The 17,384-nt window shown below is 34.0% G+C and overlaps 1 protein-coding gene across 1 annotated transcript in view; it reads right to left on the bottom strand.

The window, feature by feature from the left end:
- The window catches only part of LOC124362288, a 17,934-nt gene extending 794 nt beyond the window's left edge, over positions 1–17,140 (bottom strand). The window contains exons 1-6 of the mRNA XM_046816651.1: positions 17,015–17,140; positions 5,917–5,997; positions 5,291–5,516; positions 4,292–4,459; positions 2,907–3,027; positions 1,498–1,764 (exon numbers count right to left, since the gene is read on the bottom strand). Of these exons, the coding sequence (XP_046672607.1) occupies positions 1,498–1,764; positions 2,907–3,027; positions 4,292–4,459; positions 5,291–5,516; positions 5,917–5,984 (850 nt within the window). The 5' untranslated portion in view covers positions 5,985–5,997; positions 17,015–17,140. The remainder of the gene's footprint in view (positions 1–1,497; positions 1,765–2,906; positions 3,028–4,291; positions 4,460–5,290; positions 5,517–5,916; positions 5,998–17,014) is intronic.
- Between the last annotated feature and the right edge of the window lie 244 nt (positions 17,141–17,384).

Here is a 17,384-nt window from a genome sequence, read left to right as displayed (position 1 = left end):
TAACCCCATGGATGCCACACCACTAACTGAAAATATTGAGATATGGGAGTAAAATGGTGGATCAAAAGGTCTAGAGTCTACTGCAGAGGATGACTGTTGGGATGGGTAAAAATGGGCTCCCTTAGTGTTAAAATGGTGGCAATGTTATTGCTAGCCTAAATAATATTAGGGAGTACCTCCTATCTACTTTGACTGGAGGAGGCTGCAACAAAGCTAGCCTCCCCTTCTTCCAAGGTGACATGACAGATATAGAGCCCACTATCCCTCCCTAGTGGCATCTCAACAGGTGCTCCTACCACCAGCTTTACTCATCAGCTTTTTGGACACATCCATAGATCCAGAGCCGATACATCCAGAGCCTGTTGAAGAACAGACCTCTTATTTCAGTTAGTTCAAATTTTCTTCAGCAAGTCCTTTATGAAGACCGCTTCTGAACGGATCTTGTTTCAGGTTTTCTGATATGAGAATATCTATGGCATCCTGTAGTAAGATTGCTGCCCTTTCATGCCCTTCACGGTATGCTTTGCATACCTTTTTATCTTTGATGGTATCATTGACAGTCTTTTCTTCTAGTCACCATCAGCATTATTAACCTGGAGCCAGAGCAGTTTTAGGTTAACATAGAACTTTTTTGTGAATTAGCATCATTCTTTCTAGAGAGTGGCCAATCAAACCTTTAAAAGGAGTTTATTGTTTCTGCAGTTTTACAAAGTTACTTTGGTGCATCTGTTTCAATTTTCAGTTATGACTAGCTTCTACACTTGCAACTAAGATCCTCAATCAGCCTTCGGCCCTCTGCATTTTTAAAGGACAATTCCACACACTTTACCTCATTGTATCAGACCGCTACTTGATTTCCCTGAGACACAGGCTTCTTACTCTAAAGTTCATTATTGACGATTGACAATTTGAAAGTTTAAAGAACATTGTATTTGGGATCTGAAATATATTACCAAGAATGAAATACAATGGTTTGAGAACTGCTATCTGTCCTCTTCTTTAGGTATCAATCAAAATCTAAAAAAAAAACTGAATGAGGAACGCACAAACTTCTCTCACATGAACAAGTTTGGCCTCCTTGTATTACAAAAATAGAACTAATCAAATACTTAAGGAAATTAAATCAGTGCCAGCTTCCCACCAACAAGCTACTGTATTGTTTTTGGTATGTACTATGTAGACCCTAAAATGAACATGATAATAAGTGAAAAAATATGTTTTATTTTTGTTTAATATCTACTATTTTTAATGTTTAACAAATTGGGAATAGAGAAGAAAAAGAAACAAAAGCTCTGAAGATATACCATAAAAATCCAGAAAAAATTCTCCTCTTACATAAAAAAAGGAAGTCTTGTACTTTTAGACACAAGAGCTTAACCTACTTAAGAACTATTCTAAAACGCCCTTATACCACTCCCACATAGGAAACCAGATAATTGTAATGGTTAAACTGTGTGATATCATAAAGAATTGATTAAGTTCTGAAACATTACTCACCAACTACTTCGCCCCTTGAAACATCACTCTTCTTTGGTGTGCAACAAGAAAAGTGAACATTATGGGAGACAGCTGCTGGTCGACAAGCTAAGGGTCGCAGGCGTGGGCCATCTCCTGCATGTTGAGATACATTAGGAGGAAGTGCCACGCGACAACCACAGCCACATTTACAGCTGATATATTCACCCTCTCCGTATTGCACCTTCTGGACTGTGCCTTGATACATGTCTGAGTCACATTGTGCCAACTGTCTTGCTGTGTCATCAGCTGAAATATATAATATTAAATGTTAAGTAATTTTTGCCACTTACTAAAATTGCTCTACACAACAAAATTCTGAGACTCCGTGACACAACTAAGGGGATGGATGAGGAGGATAGAAAAATCTAAAATATTTTTAAAATATATATATATAACAGTAATCCAACTTGCTTGAAATATAGTAGTTAATTGTTATACTTTGAATTTGGCTTATCAAATTTATTTGAATTGAATTCATTCTATAACAACCAGTTTGGTGTTATCTTCAATCAGATTCATCCCCCTCAAAGCCAAGTCATAGGGGACACCACTGCTTATTCTATTACCTTTTTATAATTTAAACTATAATTATTCTAGTGCTTATCTTAGAAATAATACTATAAAGTAATGATAATGTAAATTTTAAATTAAAACATATATTATCAAAGGAGCTAATTATTCTATAAATTCACAGTTACAGAATTGTATGGTACTGTTATTGTGACAAATATTCTGAAATTTTTACTCTATGGGACACAAGCATTAATAAGCAGTTATGCAATATCAGTTTGAATTATCTGAATAGTTGTTATGTTTACTGACAATATTGTATATGACACAAAATCTTTTTCATATTACGCTGTACTATAACAAAAACACGATTCAATACAAAGGTTGATGAGAGTGAAATATTTTTAATGTGCATCTCATTCTTGAAGATTGGAAATTAATTCAAGTATTCTTATAAATATTTTCCAAATTAATAAGTTCACATGTTATATGACACTAAATGCAGGAAGACTTTTTCTTATTGCTTGATAAAGGCCTACTATTTCATTCTCCAATAAAAATTTTAAATTAAGTCATATATTAATAATAATTTATTAATATTATGATATAAATATATCATAATATTAAAAGTCATATTCTAATATCTAAATTTAGTTTGCTGGTTCTGATAAAATAATTAATTGAAATATGTGTGATCATTAAATGTCAATCGGAGTGCAATAGAATTGTCTCTGTATTTCAAAATTGATTGAATGAACAAACTAGTCAAGAATTAAAATTGAATATCAATACTACCATGTTTTCTTTTGCATAAGTGGGCCTTTATTTTAATGATTTTGAGCACAACTTTCAATAGACAGAAATCAGTAATCTCTTACCATTTTTGCAGAAGTCTGTCTGGTATGTAGTGCGGTACCTGTCAGCATAGACTCTGCGCATTAGCTCATCTCGTGGTGTTGCTGTCACCACTGCGGTTGGCCGAGGATATTTATCACATAGCTGTGAACAAATAATGTTTTCTTAAAATTGAATTAATCCTCACTAATGCAACTGCTAGTCTATTCTCTTTTGCTTATTTTGTAGATGAAGGATTTTTATTGGTAAGAGTATTTTTTAACATTTCCTACAGTCAAATTAAAAAAAAAAACTAGGTTTCAAAACTTAAAATCCAGTTGCTTTTTTATTTGGGAAAAATTAACTTTGCTATTGCTTGAGTTTATTTTGCCTGATGAAGAGGCATGTTGTAGGATTTTATACATAGAACTTCATCTTCTGTACCAATTAATGATGATAAAGGCTTATAATAATCATCTGTTAGAGACTGTTTTACGTTTTTCCTAGATGTAAATTTTTAGTATTAACACTGGGTGGAGGGAGGATTCATACTGATTTATCCTTTATTTGTCCACTTAGGATAAGAAGCTGAGAAACCTCCAATTGCACTTAGTTCTAAAGTACCGTTGCACTCATGGATATTCAGGTTGGGAATCCCTTTCGAGATCTCATGAGGAGGGGTAGCAGGAAGAACATCTCCAGAGAACACTATATCTCAGTTATGTCATCTTGAAAGAAGGAGAGGCCAACTCTGTTACAACCTCTTCAGTCAAGACAGGCAGGATACAGCACTCCCTCATGTCCTGACTATCAACAGCCTCACTAAGGGAGTTCCACGCACAACAACAGTTATCCTCTGCAGTAGGCTAGAAATATCAACCCACTTCCACATCTTTATCTTGACATTTTCAGCTAGTGATGTACTGTTCCTTGACTTATATAGGGTTGTCCAAACATAAGTGACACATCAGTGTTTGATGCACACTGTGTAGGTTCAACTGGAAGGTATAAACCAGCCATAAGTGAACCTTTCTCCTGTGGTTATCCTTAGTGCTCATAAACCTAATCCCACAAGGCATCTGCAGTAGTAAATGGTCTTTTGCACACGATTTTCTAGATAATAGTAGACGATAATCTGGAAATCAGGAGAGATGATTGATACAATTAAAAAACACAAGTTACAGGTCCATCGAGTATAACAGTAGATTGCTATGCGAGTCATTCATGGAAGAAGTAATTCCACAAAGGAAAGTAATTAAGACATTCAGAGTATATTTGTGGCTAATGTAACTCAACATATAAATAGTTTGATAGTTTTTATTCCATAAGCTTTTTGTCAAAATAGATTTCATTTCGAAGAACAAAACCCTTCTATGAATATGCAACATATTTAATTTCTTAAGATTTGTTTAAATTGAGCAATACATACTTTCCTGAGGTATTGGTTGGGCTGATCATAACGAGAAGTATCCTGTTGGGGGGCTGCTCCCACTCTGGCCGACACGACATGGGCTTCCACTTCTCTTCCATCACCATCACACCAGGGCTTTGAAGAGTTACTGGACTCTTCAGGACAGACCTCTGGCCTTACTTTCAACTTTGAAGTTCAAACAAAGATTAAACTAGTCATGAATGAATGATGAATAAAGATTAAAATATGATTAAAAACCCGTTAAAAACTGTTTTCCAAAGCATTCTGGCTTTAAAAGTATTTAATTTATTATACTTGTACTCATATTGTTATACAATTAGAAGATGTAATTAGGAGCAAGAAAAAAACAGGGATGGTTTGCCTTTGAAATTTAAATATTTTTTTGAAATTTGAAAAATATAGTTATATGTTTCTTTACTGTACAGTAAAATTATTATACACTTTACTTATTAGCTTTATTTAAAAAGTTATTGTAATTAAAGATATTTGTAATCAACAATAAAATTAGTCCGATCTCTGTATCAAGGTGTGTGGTTTTCGTCCCTCTTGCTCCCAGCACAGTTCACGTTTGCTTACAACTTATCATGCCACATAACCCCCTTTTAATTGAGTTTACTTGTTTGGTGAAAACCCCTTTTAGTAGGAGCATTTTCTTGAGTTATGTTGTCTTTTCATGGCTACCCCTACATCTGCCCCTCCCCCCTTGAAGCTGTGAATGAACCGAGGACCTGTGTTTTAACAGTGATGTTTCGTGGGCTGACCAGAGCTGTGCTGTGTCATGTGAGAGTGAAGCCTTCTTTACCGTAAGTTCCACAACCAGTTTCATTTCTAATTTGCAAACTCTAGTTTACCCCTTTGTAACCCTTTCCTATTCAGCCCTCTTTGTTTAATATTTACAAGTGTTAATTACTATATATTTGCTACTTACCAGCCTCTTTTCGTGTTTAACACTTAATGAAGCAAAGAAATTATCTCAACTATTAATTCTCTGCTTACCTGAGCTGGTGCTGTGGGTATACGTGGGTTGACTCGTGGCACAATAGGCCCTCGCTCGCACCATGGCCGCGGTGGTGAGTTAACGGATAGAGGAACCAAGTCATTGCATACAGGGGGCTCCGTGCAGGGGGGTGGTGAGGGAGGGTCTCTGCCACACCAGGGCTTGCTTGTTGCCTGATCACACTCTCCTAGCCTCCCCTCACATCGACCGCTAGGTGCCTCCGCTCTGTGTGTAAGGCATCGTTAACATATGCAGAATCAAATATTTTCTCAGAGCGTGTTTGTTCAAACCCTGAAGAAATATGTTTAAGCCCGGTTGGATTTGTTCAATCTAATTAGACCCTGAATAGCTTGTTCAGGTCATGACTGACAATAGTCAGGCTTGATAAGCTCTGGAAATAATTAATACAGGCTTAATTAAATTTTATAATTGATCTTGAACAGGTCTCAATAAATGATGCACTCTGGTCATAACTAAATAATGTAAATTACATAACCTATAGTTTGAAACATATTGTAAAGATGCAGTTATAAAATTTACAAATTTAATTTCTTTTTAAGGAATAACTGTTTTTACTTTCACTGATTAGTAGGCAAGTATCGTACTTGAAGTTGGCAGGACTGACCTAGGGACTAAACAAGAAGTGTTGGGCCAGCGGTAGTCATGGGTGTGTGTTGTTGTAAAGTTGTTCATCCTGGGCTCCCATCTGTAACAGTGTTAACAATGGTTGTAGCATGTACGTAGAACACAATACATTGCACAGACTGGCCAATGAACTAATCAAAACTGCTGGACTGCTTTAATCATTCATATGTTGTAAAATTACATTATTCTGGTTTTCTATTTTTAAAAGTAAATATTGTTGTATCTCGTACAAGTAGTAAACTATGTGTTGGTAGGAATAGCCAGTGGACCAAATAGCCAGGAAGTGTTGTCGTTGAGTGTTGTAAAGTTTGTCATCCTGCGACAGGAGTAGAATTTAAAATTTCTCATAAAACATAACTATCGTGCTGTGATGAGCAGTGAGATAAAGCAAGTGAAGCAGTACTTCAGTAAATAAAAAAGTGAGATAACGTAAAAAGTATTTTTATTTATGAATATAAATGGCCAGCAATATGACAAATAACTTTAGTTGTTTATAATAAGAAGTATTACACCTAACATATAGACGATGTAAGAAACTAAGGCAAAAGTCCATCACTACAATATTTTCTGTACACTTCAAACAAGACTGGCTAAAATTAGTCTAGTGAAGGGATTAGGTGACAGCATCAGATGGGAGTTGAGGGTGCGCACAGTTCTTTAGACGCGGGGGTAACCATCTCCAAAAATATCTACTAGCACTGAGCAGATGCTGGCTTCTGTTGACTGCCCACCGTGTTTTCTCTTTTTTATTAAAGCCATGTTGGTTAATAAACTATGTTAATAAACAAACAATAAATTAATTTAACCTTTTTCAAATATCTGTGACTTGTGATGGCATCTTGTTGTCAGTATGTGTGAACATATCAATGACATATTTGTTAAAAATCTTTTTTCTCAACACATTTCAATCGTATACAGTTTTTAAAATACATCTTTTTTATTTCTGGAAATAATCTTTTTATTTGTTCAGTGTTGGTCCTCTTCTACCATAAAAAACCATGGTTTTTAATCCATAAAAAGTAATATCTACATGATGTAGTATGTATGTTAAAAAGTATGTAAATATATTAATGGGCCAGAATAGGGCTTAAACTACATTTCTTACTTAAAACCTTATTTTAATTCAAGGGAGTGCCTTATTTTCCAAATAGTAGAATTGTATGCATATGAAGTGTATTTAACTAAAGCAAACTTTAATCATAACGTCAACAAAATATTGAACAAAATTGTAGTAGACCAAAGTTAAATCTTGATGTCTCCTCTTGAATTGAAAAGTATAGTGATATCCGAGTTTGAAAGTTAACACAAACCAACTAATAGAGCTATAATAACGGAAGTTATATTAAAATGTTGCTTGTTTATTTCTGCGTTTCTACATATCGAACTGTTTACTAACAATAACTTCCAGTTTTTATATCGATAACAACGTAAAAATGCCGGTTTTTGTCGATTTTCAACCAAATTCCAACTTTGAAAATTGAGAATAACTTCGAAACTTATGATCCGATTAAGACCAAATGTTTATACAAGATAGATACACGTGTACTGTAATAAATTGTTATTGTGCTATGTAAATTAAATTTAAGAATAGTATGAAAAAGTCGTTATTAAATTACCATCTTAACTTTTATCCTTGACCGTGTTGTCCACAAAATTCGGCATTGGTCACAGCGTGTACTTTTGTAAATCACTAATTAAAAAGTTTCATTTTTAATAAAGATTAAATTAAGAAGTTTTGTTAATTCGCCGCAACCAGAAACTGCTCGTTTTAACGCGCAATCGTTAGAATGCCCAAGGCGTTGTTGCCTCTTAGTGACAACAAACTACTGTTACACCACATAACTGCTCAGAGCCGGTAACTCACAAATGTAACGACTGATCACGTCGTGACTACTGTAAAAGATGTGACCGAAGACGGTGGAGAGCCGGTCCCCGCACCTGCCGATTTCCCAAGTCCCACCGTGACCCCTACTTCTTGTACCGTTTCCTCGTCTTTACAGAGTACAAATTACCGTAAACCAAAAGTACCCGTTACAGGTTACTGTTACAGATACTTTTATAATGTAGATACTTTACACGCTTACCACCGTCCTTGGTACAAAGCACTCGGACTAGTTAAGCAGTAGCGTTAGCTAGAACATGTACATGTACCATTTTAGGAGCACTTTGTAACGAATGATTCTAAATCAGTTTCAGTTTTGTACTCGGTTACTGAAGCACCGGGTACAGGTAGAAGCCATAAGAAATAATAAGAACTAACCTCACTTTCGTGGTTGATGCGTGAAATTAAAATTCAAATACTTAGAGTTTGGAAAAAATATTATTTGATAACGGGAGTGCCGTGTATTTCGTAAATTAAAATAGTTAAAAGATCTGAATTTATATATTTTATTGTTATTTATTTCAAAGTTTCAGCATAAGTGTTATATTAGTCAAAAATATAATATTAGGCGATCGATTATTTTGAAATAAAATGCTTTGGTGAGGGGGAGGTCCCGTTCGACCCCCGTAGGTGCGCCCGAGCCTGCGTTATCTAAAATGTTATTCACCGTACGCCACTGTTCCCTTGTTCATAATTAACTACACGATTTTGTTCTCGGCTGCACAGAAATCTTACAAGAAGCAAGTAGGGTTTTTGCCGGCCATGCATCTGAGATTCCGCATACAACATTATACTAAAGTTTGAAACTGTGTTATTGATAGAAACTGGTAAAAATGGTTTAAATGGTTCCAAAATCGCATATTGTAGTGCCTAGATGATAATGTACGATTAAATATACGATTGTCTGTCAATACTATATTGTCATTAATATTCAAATTCAAATTTTCTTTATTGCAGTAGACAATTCGTTATAATTGTATTACACGCGTCTAACCTATTCTAATGCAATTATTCTATAAGTTGAAGTTTAAAACATCAATTTTGACCAATGTTACATTAATTCAAACATTTTTTACAATCGTCAACACAAAAATTTCATTCATTTCGGCAACAGAGTTAACAAAATAGTTTTATTGTTCCCAGCGATTTGTCATGAACTCATTAAAGGAATAAAACGCATTCGATACTGAAAGTTCTCTTAATTTGAGTTTTGAAACGTTTCTTTGTTGCCAATTCTTTGATGCACTCCGTGAGTCTGTTGATCACTTTAACACCAACCTGAGATGGAAGATGTTCATAAACCATCGTTCTGTGAGACTAAATCCTCAAGTTGTCCCTTCCCCTCGTATTATATTCGTGGACGGCACTATCCTGTGTCAGATCGCATTTGTATCTACAATACAGGGCCACCTCCAGGATATAGAGGCAGGGCAAAGTCAGTAATCCCAAACTCCTGAAGGCATCTCTACACGACTCTCTATATTTAATATACATTTAAGACCATTGATATAGATATATTAAAATATAAATTATAAACCATGCGCAGCCGGTATCAAACCTAAGTGCCCTCTTAAATACGTTAAACTTAATTAACTGTGTTTATTTCTTCCTCGGATAAACTGGGGATGGCTACTGTAGGAAGCTCGCGTTTGATGTAGCGAGTAGGTAAAGTTCAAGCGAATTCCTTGAACTAGTCATTCCAAAAATATACCGTTATACTTACTCCACCTCTCTACTCATGGGTTAACTTGTGCGCACTGTGTTCATTTGCCTTATTCAACATAAGAAGTATAATTTTGTTGTTGTTAACAGTATAGTCAATTCTGTCTATTATTTAATCAGTTCTCGTAATTTAGGCACTAACGCAATTTATTGATAATTATTTTACGTTTAACATACGGTACGTATAGTGCCTATTTAAATATATACTTATTATTTAACGTTTTTTTAATTTGTGGTAACAATTACAAGGTGGCCGGCTCTTTTGTATTTGTGTTTTCAATACTTTTTAATGCGTGTAGTTAAAACGCATGAAATTATAACTAGAAAAGTATCAATGCAAATTAATAATAGATAAACAATGTTACAGTCACGTTAAAATAATTATTAACATTACAATAACTAACCAATAAAAATAGTCTAATAGGCAAAAATAAAACAAGGACAACGCCCGAAACAATATGGCTATGCAAACATAAAACTGACGAATTTAAGAAAATAGACAGTCAAATTATAATAATTTATTGTAATTACAAATTAAAAACATAAGTAAATTATTCATAACCTAGCATGCGCAATGTTTTTAGAAATGCGTGAAAAGTGATTGACAGGCGGAGGATGCATTTCTCCCGCTACTCTACTCGTGAGCTCCATACAGTAGTTGGGGGTTAAATCGGCATATACAGGTATGTAGATAGGTGGCCAGCGAATAAATCCGAATGTAGCAAAGAGTAGAATAGGAAAACGGCTAAGAGAAAATAAAACAAACAATGTAGGCTAGTAAGCTTTGAAATTTGTTCACAACCACGACATTAATCAAATGAAATACCTAGTTTATTTTGCTAGAACATATCAAAATGTATAGCAATCGTCCAAGTATTATACTATACTAATGAAAATTTTTACATTATTTACACCACATCGAAACCCCAGTCAAAATTACACAAAACTCTCACTCATACAACAATCACTTTTACCAATTTTCCCACTTCCAGTACCGGTTCTCAGTATATTGATTATGCACTATGCAGTCACCCCAGTCGTATGCCATAACTCGTCAACACTATCAAACGCTTGGGACGCTAAAAAGCGCTTTTAACGCCTTGGGCGTCGAGACAACTTTTAATTGATTATGGCAACTTGTTGACAAAACGAGCTCCTGCCTGTGAGGGTAAGTGTTCGTAAATCACAATCACGCATGTGAGATTATGGGTATTGCTTGCTTTTACATGTTGGACTCTGTGGAAATGGCTATTTGCGCTAGCTCCCGACAACACTAACCCGTAGGTGAGATGGGGATATATCAAGCCGTAAAACACTGTCATCAGAACCTGAGCAGGGCAGTATTTGGCTGAGGACCTCAGAACATAAAATGCCTGCGGATAATTTAGAGCAGTAGAATTTCGAATTTCTTAAAGTAAACATATTACACTATAGTAAGGTACGTTGCAAAAGAAGTACACCACCTTTAATTTTGCATATACATTATGTATATCATTCATATAATTAATATTTAAAGTTAACGAAATAACGGGTTTTGAACTAGGTAAGCACTTTAACAAAATTCAATAGTAGTTCCCCCTAGAAAATCAACACGCTTATTCATTAAATATAAAAATACATACGAATTTTTTAAATTATACATTTACGTCTTCCAACAAAACGTGCGAGTTAAAATTACCGAGGGTGCGCTAAAAACTTACACTATGTTTTAATAATATATTATTACAACGCGTTATATTAGTTTAATCGTCAGAAGTAGTTTATATTAATTCATTTATTTTAAATGCTTATGTTTAAATAAAGACGGCAGTTGCAATGGGTCGTATTTGCAGAAATATTTTTATCAACTATAAAAAAATGCAATCAGTGTTTAACTATTTAATCAAGTTTATTTAAGGTAATAATATTATCACTGAGTTAGGCAGATGGATAATTTATAGAAAAATAATGTTGGTTTACTGAATAAAAATAATAAAATATAAAATAGTTGATATAATAATCTGTACTAACAACGTTTAATTTTTAAATATATACAACCAAATACAGTTGATATATCATCTGTACTAACAAATGTTTTTAAGTAAGGAAATGGTTAGATGCGTAGAGATACCTGAGACAAGAAGGTACCCCCATGACGGATGGACGGACAGACAGCGATAGAGTGGCACAAGGCACATGGTGGGTGGAAGACACTTGTTCCACTAGAATACCCTGACGCTAATTGCATCATCCTAACTCCTTATACGCCCAACAATACGCCACTGGCCAAACGGATATGTAGGCCAACAATTGGTTTGATATTTGCTTCCTGGGTGGAGCCCCCCTACTGTACCTTATGTTTAAAGAGCACAGGATGCTTCTCCGATCTGCCTATATTACTGGAAGACTAATAGCCTAGTTACTTACATAGTACCTTTGTCTGGGTCAAGTCAGTTTGCATTACTTAATTACAAAACTGTCCACAAAAAATGTATTTGTATTACTTGAATAACATAAAGAATATAGTATTGTTACTTGTTCAGTGTTCGCAATACAACATCTTAGTAGACTACGTTAATAATTGTTAATTGTAGACGTACTAACTAGTTTGTTAATTATGTAAAAAACTTAATTTCGTGGCTTTTAAAAATTGCTGTGATGGAATTAATAGTTATGAAGAATGGTTTTGGGCCTATTTAAATTATTATTAAAAGTATTATGACCATTTTCACAAATAATATTTCATTATCAAGCAATGTTATTATGACCAACTTAAAGTATAGTATACCCTAATACGAATTAAAGGCGAATGCGGATGAACATAAGTGTGATTTTGGGAAAGACTATAGCATTTTACTAACTAAAATCCACTGTTTTAGAATGTTGTTAACTAACAGCCCAAAACACTACCGGAGTTATACCTTTGAGTCAAAACTAAGGGTGGATTCAACATGGGGTAGCCCTATTTTCGAAGTGAAAGATGAGAGTGCGTTATATAGCCTTAGGAATTTAGGATTCTATCCCTAGCCATAGTTTTTAAGTACATTCGTGTTGGCTAATCACATCTTTCAGTTCCACATACTAAATCAGCCGGGACTTTTCTGTTGGCTAATGCCAAACCACTCAAATTGTGTTATAGTTCTGTATGCATACTAATACTTGATTGCTTTATCAGATATTTGTGATCAGATTCTTTAGAATTTGTATCTGTTACGTGAGTGGCACTATCTGGAGGGATTTGTTTCTTTCATCGCCATCGGCACCGAAGGTGCTGCCGCATTTCGCACTGCTGACCAGAGAGACATTAGTAGATCAGATAGGCAACGAAAGGCAGTGTTGAAAGCGTTAGACTTTTGTGTGTTCAGATCTTAACTTGTCTGGAATTGTTATCAAGTAATTTCTTCCTTTGATAGAATCTACAATGTGACTGTTGAGTTCCTGGTCATGAGGGAATCTTTGAGAACGAAAGAACTAATAGTTTGGCCAATCTGGGCTCAGCGTCCAACATGACGAGCCGTTCTGTGGAATTCCTGTGTGGATCCTTCAAGGTTTTAGGTGGATTAAAATTAGGTCATAACTAGAAGATTTAAATGGATTACAACTCCAAACAAAACATTAACAAGGCAATGCTACGTAAGCGTCACCACACTTTATCACACATGAGATCTACCAGTCCTTAGATGGATGCAAGGTATATGTTTTATTACTATTATCATAAGTACACAGTAACGATTTCCTCATCGCTTGGTAATTCAAAAAGTGATAAAAGTGTTTAAAATATTTTTAAAAATCTGTCATAATCATTGCAAATTTTTTTGTTGTTACCTTTTGGTGGAAGTTTCATAAAATTTACAAGCAAGTATTAGAGAGGGGACACAATTTTTCGGATCTAGGGACCCAAGAAAATGAAAGCCGCCACTGATTTTATTATTTCGTAAAATAAAAGCTATTTGTTAAAGAATATTAGAACACAAAGGTTGTTCAGATTTATAACTCAACGCCTGATACGGTTAATCTAAGGTAACAAATTAACTAGGCACTTTATAGCCTACCTTTGTTTATAACTTAGTCAAGGATGTAGCCAGCTAGGAGATCCAAGGGGTCCGGACCCCCTCCAAATTTGTAATTTTTCAGTTACTGTTTTAGCAAACGATTACTATTATTAAAATAATTCAGTATTACTGACATGTACTGCTGAAAGATCGTTCTCAACATTTAGACGGGTCAAGAACTATTTAAAGAATAAAATGGGAAATGAGCAGTTTACTGTATTTGCCTTATTTTCGGTCCACTACGAGAAAATATCAGTCGTCTTGACCCCCCTCACCCCCCTAAAAAGTTTTTCCTGGCTACGTTCTTGAACTTAGGTTAGCTCGATCAATTTGTTCAGAGGTATATTCAGGCTCCCCTTTTCTCAAAGCAGCTATAATACAGATCAAAATCCTTTCATAAATATTTATCCATGGGTACTGTAATAAACAAAAATATTTATTTGGGAGAACTGTATTAGTTATATCAACACAGACCGAGACGAACCTCAATCGGTTGATTTCCGCGCCATCCGTGTCGGCGCGATGTACTGTGGGGCAAAACGTCCTAAAACTCACCAATCATATGTTTATAATAAATTCCTTATTATTGTGTTTTAGGGTGGTATTAAGAATATTCAATTATAGAATTACCATTGACTTCATCAGAAACTACAGGTGTACCGTATTAAAGTTAATACTTTTCTTAATAAAGGGGTAGAAATATATTCAGTCATTGATAAAAACTACCTGAAAATAAACTACCACTTACCTCATGGTGCTTTGTTATTTATTTCATCTGCATCTGTGTCAATTCCATCTGACAATCGACGTTCAACCATACATATAGATCCTTTATAGAGCTCGATACAATTAAAAGAATATATTATTATAGTTTTTTAGCAAGTTGCATACCTGTACTTGCTAATTAGAGGGGTTTGATGAGAGGGGTTTTAATATCACATTAAACACGCTCTTTTTAATTTCATCCATAATGCTTTCTGGAGAATATGTCTTTCTAATACTACATAAAGTCTTTATTTGTGGTTTCCTGAGCATCATTTATTCAACATGGCTCATACAGGTAGCAGCAGCAACAAAAACTTTTGCCACTCTAAAAATCTATATTTGTAACATGAGCGGTTTGTTCCAGTGCATCAGTTTCATTTTGAGTTGATCACTTGAATATTGACTTTTTCACGAGTTTTTCAAAATGATTCTGTCGTCTGCATGATGTATAATGAATATCTTTATTTATGATCTTCAATTTATTTTAATCGATCACTGGTTTTAGAGCTAATTGAGTGACAAGAAACCGTTAATAATAACATAATATCTCTACTCCGACATACTATAAGGAATGATATACTTTATCAAGAACGTAGTCAGGAAAAAATTTGGTGGGGGTCCAGACAACTGATATTTTTCCGCAGTGGACATAGAGTAAGGCGCCCACTTTGTTCCTTAAAAAGTTCTTGGCCCGTTTTTTTGTTGAGAACGATCTTTTAGCAGTACATGTCAGTAATACTGAATTATTTAAATAATAATTATCGTTTTACTAAAAAATTAATTGAAAAAATTGGAAATTTAGGAGGGGTTTGGATCCCTTGAACACCCTCGCTGGCTACGTCCTTGTACTCCATTAAGGATCGTAATTGTAATATGTTAATTAAATTATTTCCGATTGCGTAGTGGTTGTTTAGCATGTAGTATGTAGTTTTTGTAATACAAATTAAATATATTTGCGATTAAAAATATGAATTATTTGCAACGGTTGTAGATTTAATTTTAACAGCGATATACAAACTTGCTCTGTTTGTTTAACTGTTAGTGCTTATAAGAACTTACATGCATGTTAATATATGGTTCATTGTATAAGAAAGTCTTGGTTTATTATGAAGGTTATTATAATAGAAGTAGACTCAATCAGTTTCAATAGTAATTTATACAAAATACGTTTTTCAAATTACAGTATTAATTTAAATGTAATAAATGAAAACGTAAATTGTGGTATATTTTCAGTAATTATAATAAAAACGTAATGAATCAATTTCGGACAGAAACGGGTAGCTAGTTTATATATTGCCATAAACCACACAAGTTCCTCTACATGACCATATAAAAAGCTCGGTAGGGCAGCAGCGTTAGGCGACTCACTATAACTAAACCCGTCATTAGAAATTAGATTATGTGTGCTGAACTAAATGTCAAAGCTTTATTAGAGGCAATAAAGGCGTTATATTCATTTAAAGGCAATTTAAAGTAAATGAATATACAGTTTTAGCTACATAACTAACTAACATAACTAATCTGAAACTAATCTACATAATCCAATTAAATCTATTGATACTACCATTTGAGGAAAAGTATAAAACTATGGTGTTTTTCTAGCAACTGCGTTTTAGTAGTTTCATAACTATAGACATGTGAGAACATACGAGTAATGGTCATAATGGAACTCAAAACTATCTCACATTCATATTACAAAGCATATTACAGCATAACAAGATCCAAAATAGTATTCAAAATTTAATTTAGTAATTGAAATACACTGAGACATACCTGTAGAATAAATAAATACTGTGTGAAAATTGTTATGCTGTGCAATGAGAGTAACAGATAAATAAACTTTTAAAAATTTTTCGGAAAGGATCTATTTCTTCAGGTGAAATCTTATAATGATTTCAAGAGAGGCATTAAACGAAAGTAGGCAGAACTGTTAATTCTAAGGCCCGAAATAGCATGTGAGGACTTCCACTTTTAAGTATAGTTCAGTTTTAAAATACATTAAGCGTTCTTCATTTTTAAGTTTTTTGTGGAGTTGAGAGGTTTTGTAACGTAACAAAATGGAACACTAAACGTGATAGGCTTACTTGGAAACTACATCAGGGTATAAGTAGTCGTAATTTAAACTCGCATTTTTAATCATTCGATTAGAACCCTTTTTCTGCGTTTCATAAATATGCATATTAATACAATAGAAATATGCATAAAGAAAATTAGACATAAATTTAAATATAGCATTACCCGTTGTCTTTTTTAAATATTTTTTATAGGTTTGTTCCCAATGACTATGTATTTAATTCAGTTTATAATGTATTGTTGTTAGTTATAATCCAGCTAACTGTTATAATTACAAACAGATTGAGCTGCATAACCTTTGACTTTACGAGACTACCTTGTATCCATATGAGAATGTTTTTGTTAATAAATCATTGTGTGCGGCAGTGCGTTGTAGCACTACTGTTCCAAAATCTTTAGTTTAAAATTACAACAGTTGCCAAATCTCTTTTGTAATAGTTATTTAACTGGAACAGTACGGTTCTGACAATTTCTTTGGAGGGAGATTAGGATAAGAACTATAATTACATTGTGTTAATATAAAATGAGGATTTTAAAAACGTTTGAAGAATTGAATTATCATAAGCTAATTTAAAAGTGTAAAACTTAACAGCAAAAATATTTACCTAATTCAATTTGTCACAGTTCATTGTAGGTGTTGTGTTTGATGTACAAGTAACATTAAAATTTATTCACCAAAAGATTTTCAATTTGCACTCCATAACCATAGCAATATTAACAATATCAAGTTTCTTAACTAACTATTTTTATTCTGGTCATGGTGATGTCAAATGCAGTAAAAATTATACAGTTTGTTTTTGTTTAGTAGTTACAAATAATTTGTCGTTATTATTATTTGAGATTATAATAAATAATATGTACACATACAAAAGCTATGGTGAGAAGGGAAGGTGCAATATGAATGCTGAGTTCAGCTTTATCTTACCTTCCGCTAAGTGCAGCTTTTGGAATGTGATGCTGTCATAGACTTTACTT

The sequence above is a fragment of the Homalodisca vitripennis genome, chromosome 5 (genome assembly GCF_021130785.1).
Source record: "Homalodisca vitripennis isolate AUS2020 chromosome 5, UT_GWSS_2.1, whole genome shotgun sequence".
NCBI classification, from domain to species: domain Eukaryota; kingdom Metazoa; phylum Arthropoda; class Insecta; order Hemiptera; family Cicadellidae; genus Homalodisca; species Homalodisca vitripennis.
Note: the sequence above shows the minus strand (reverse complement) of the source record. Positions and strands in the feature narration are given on the sequence as shown.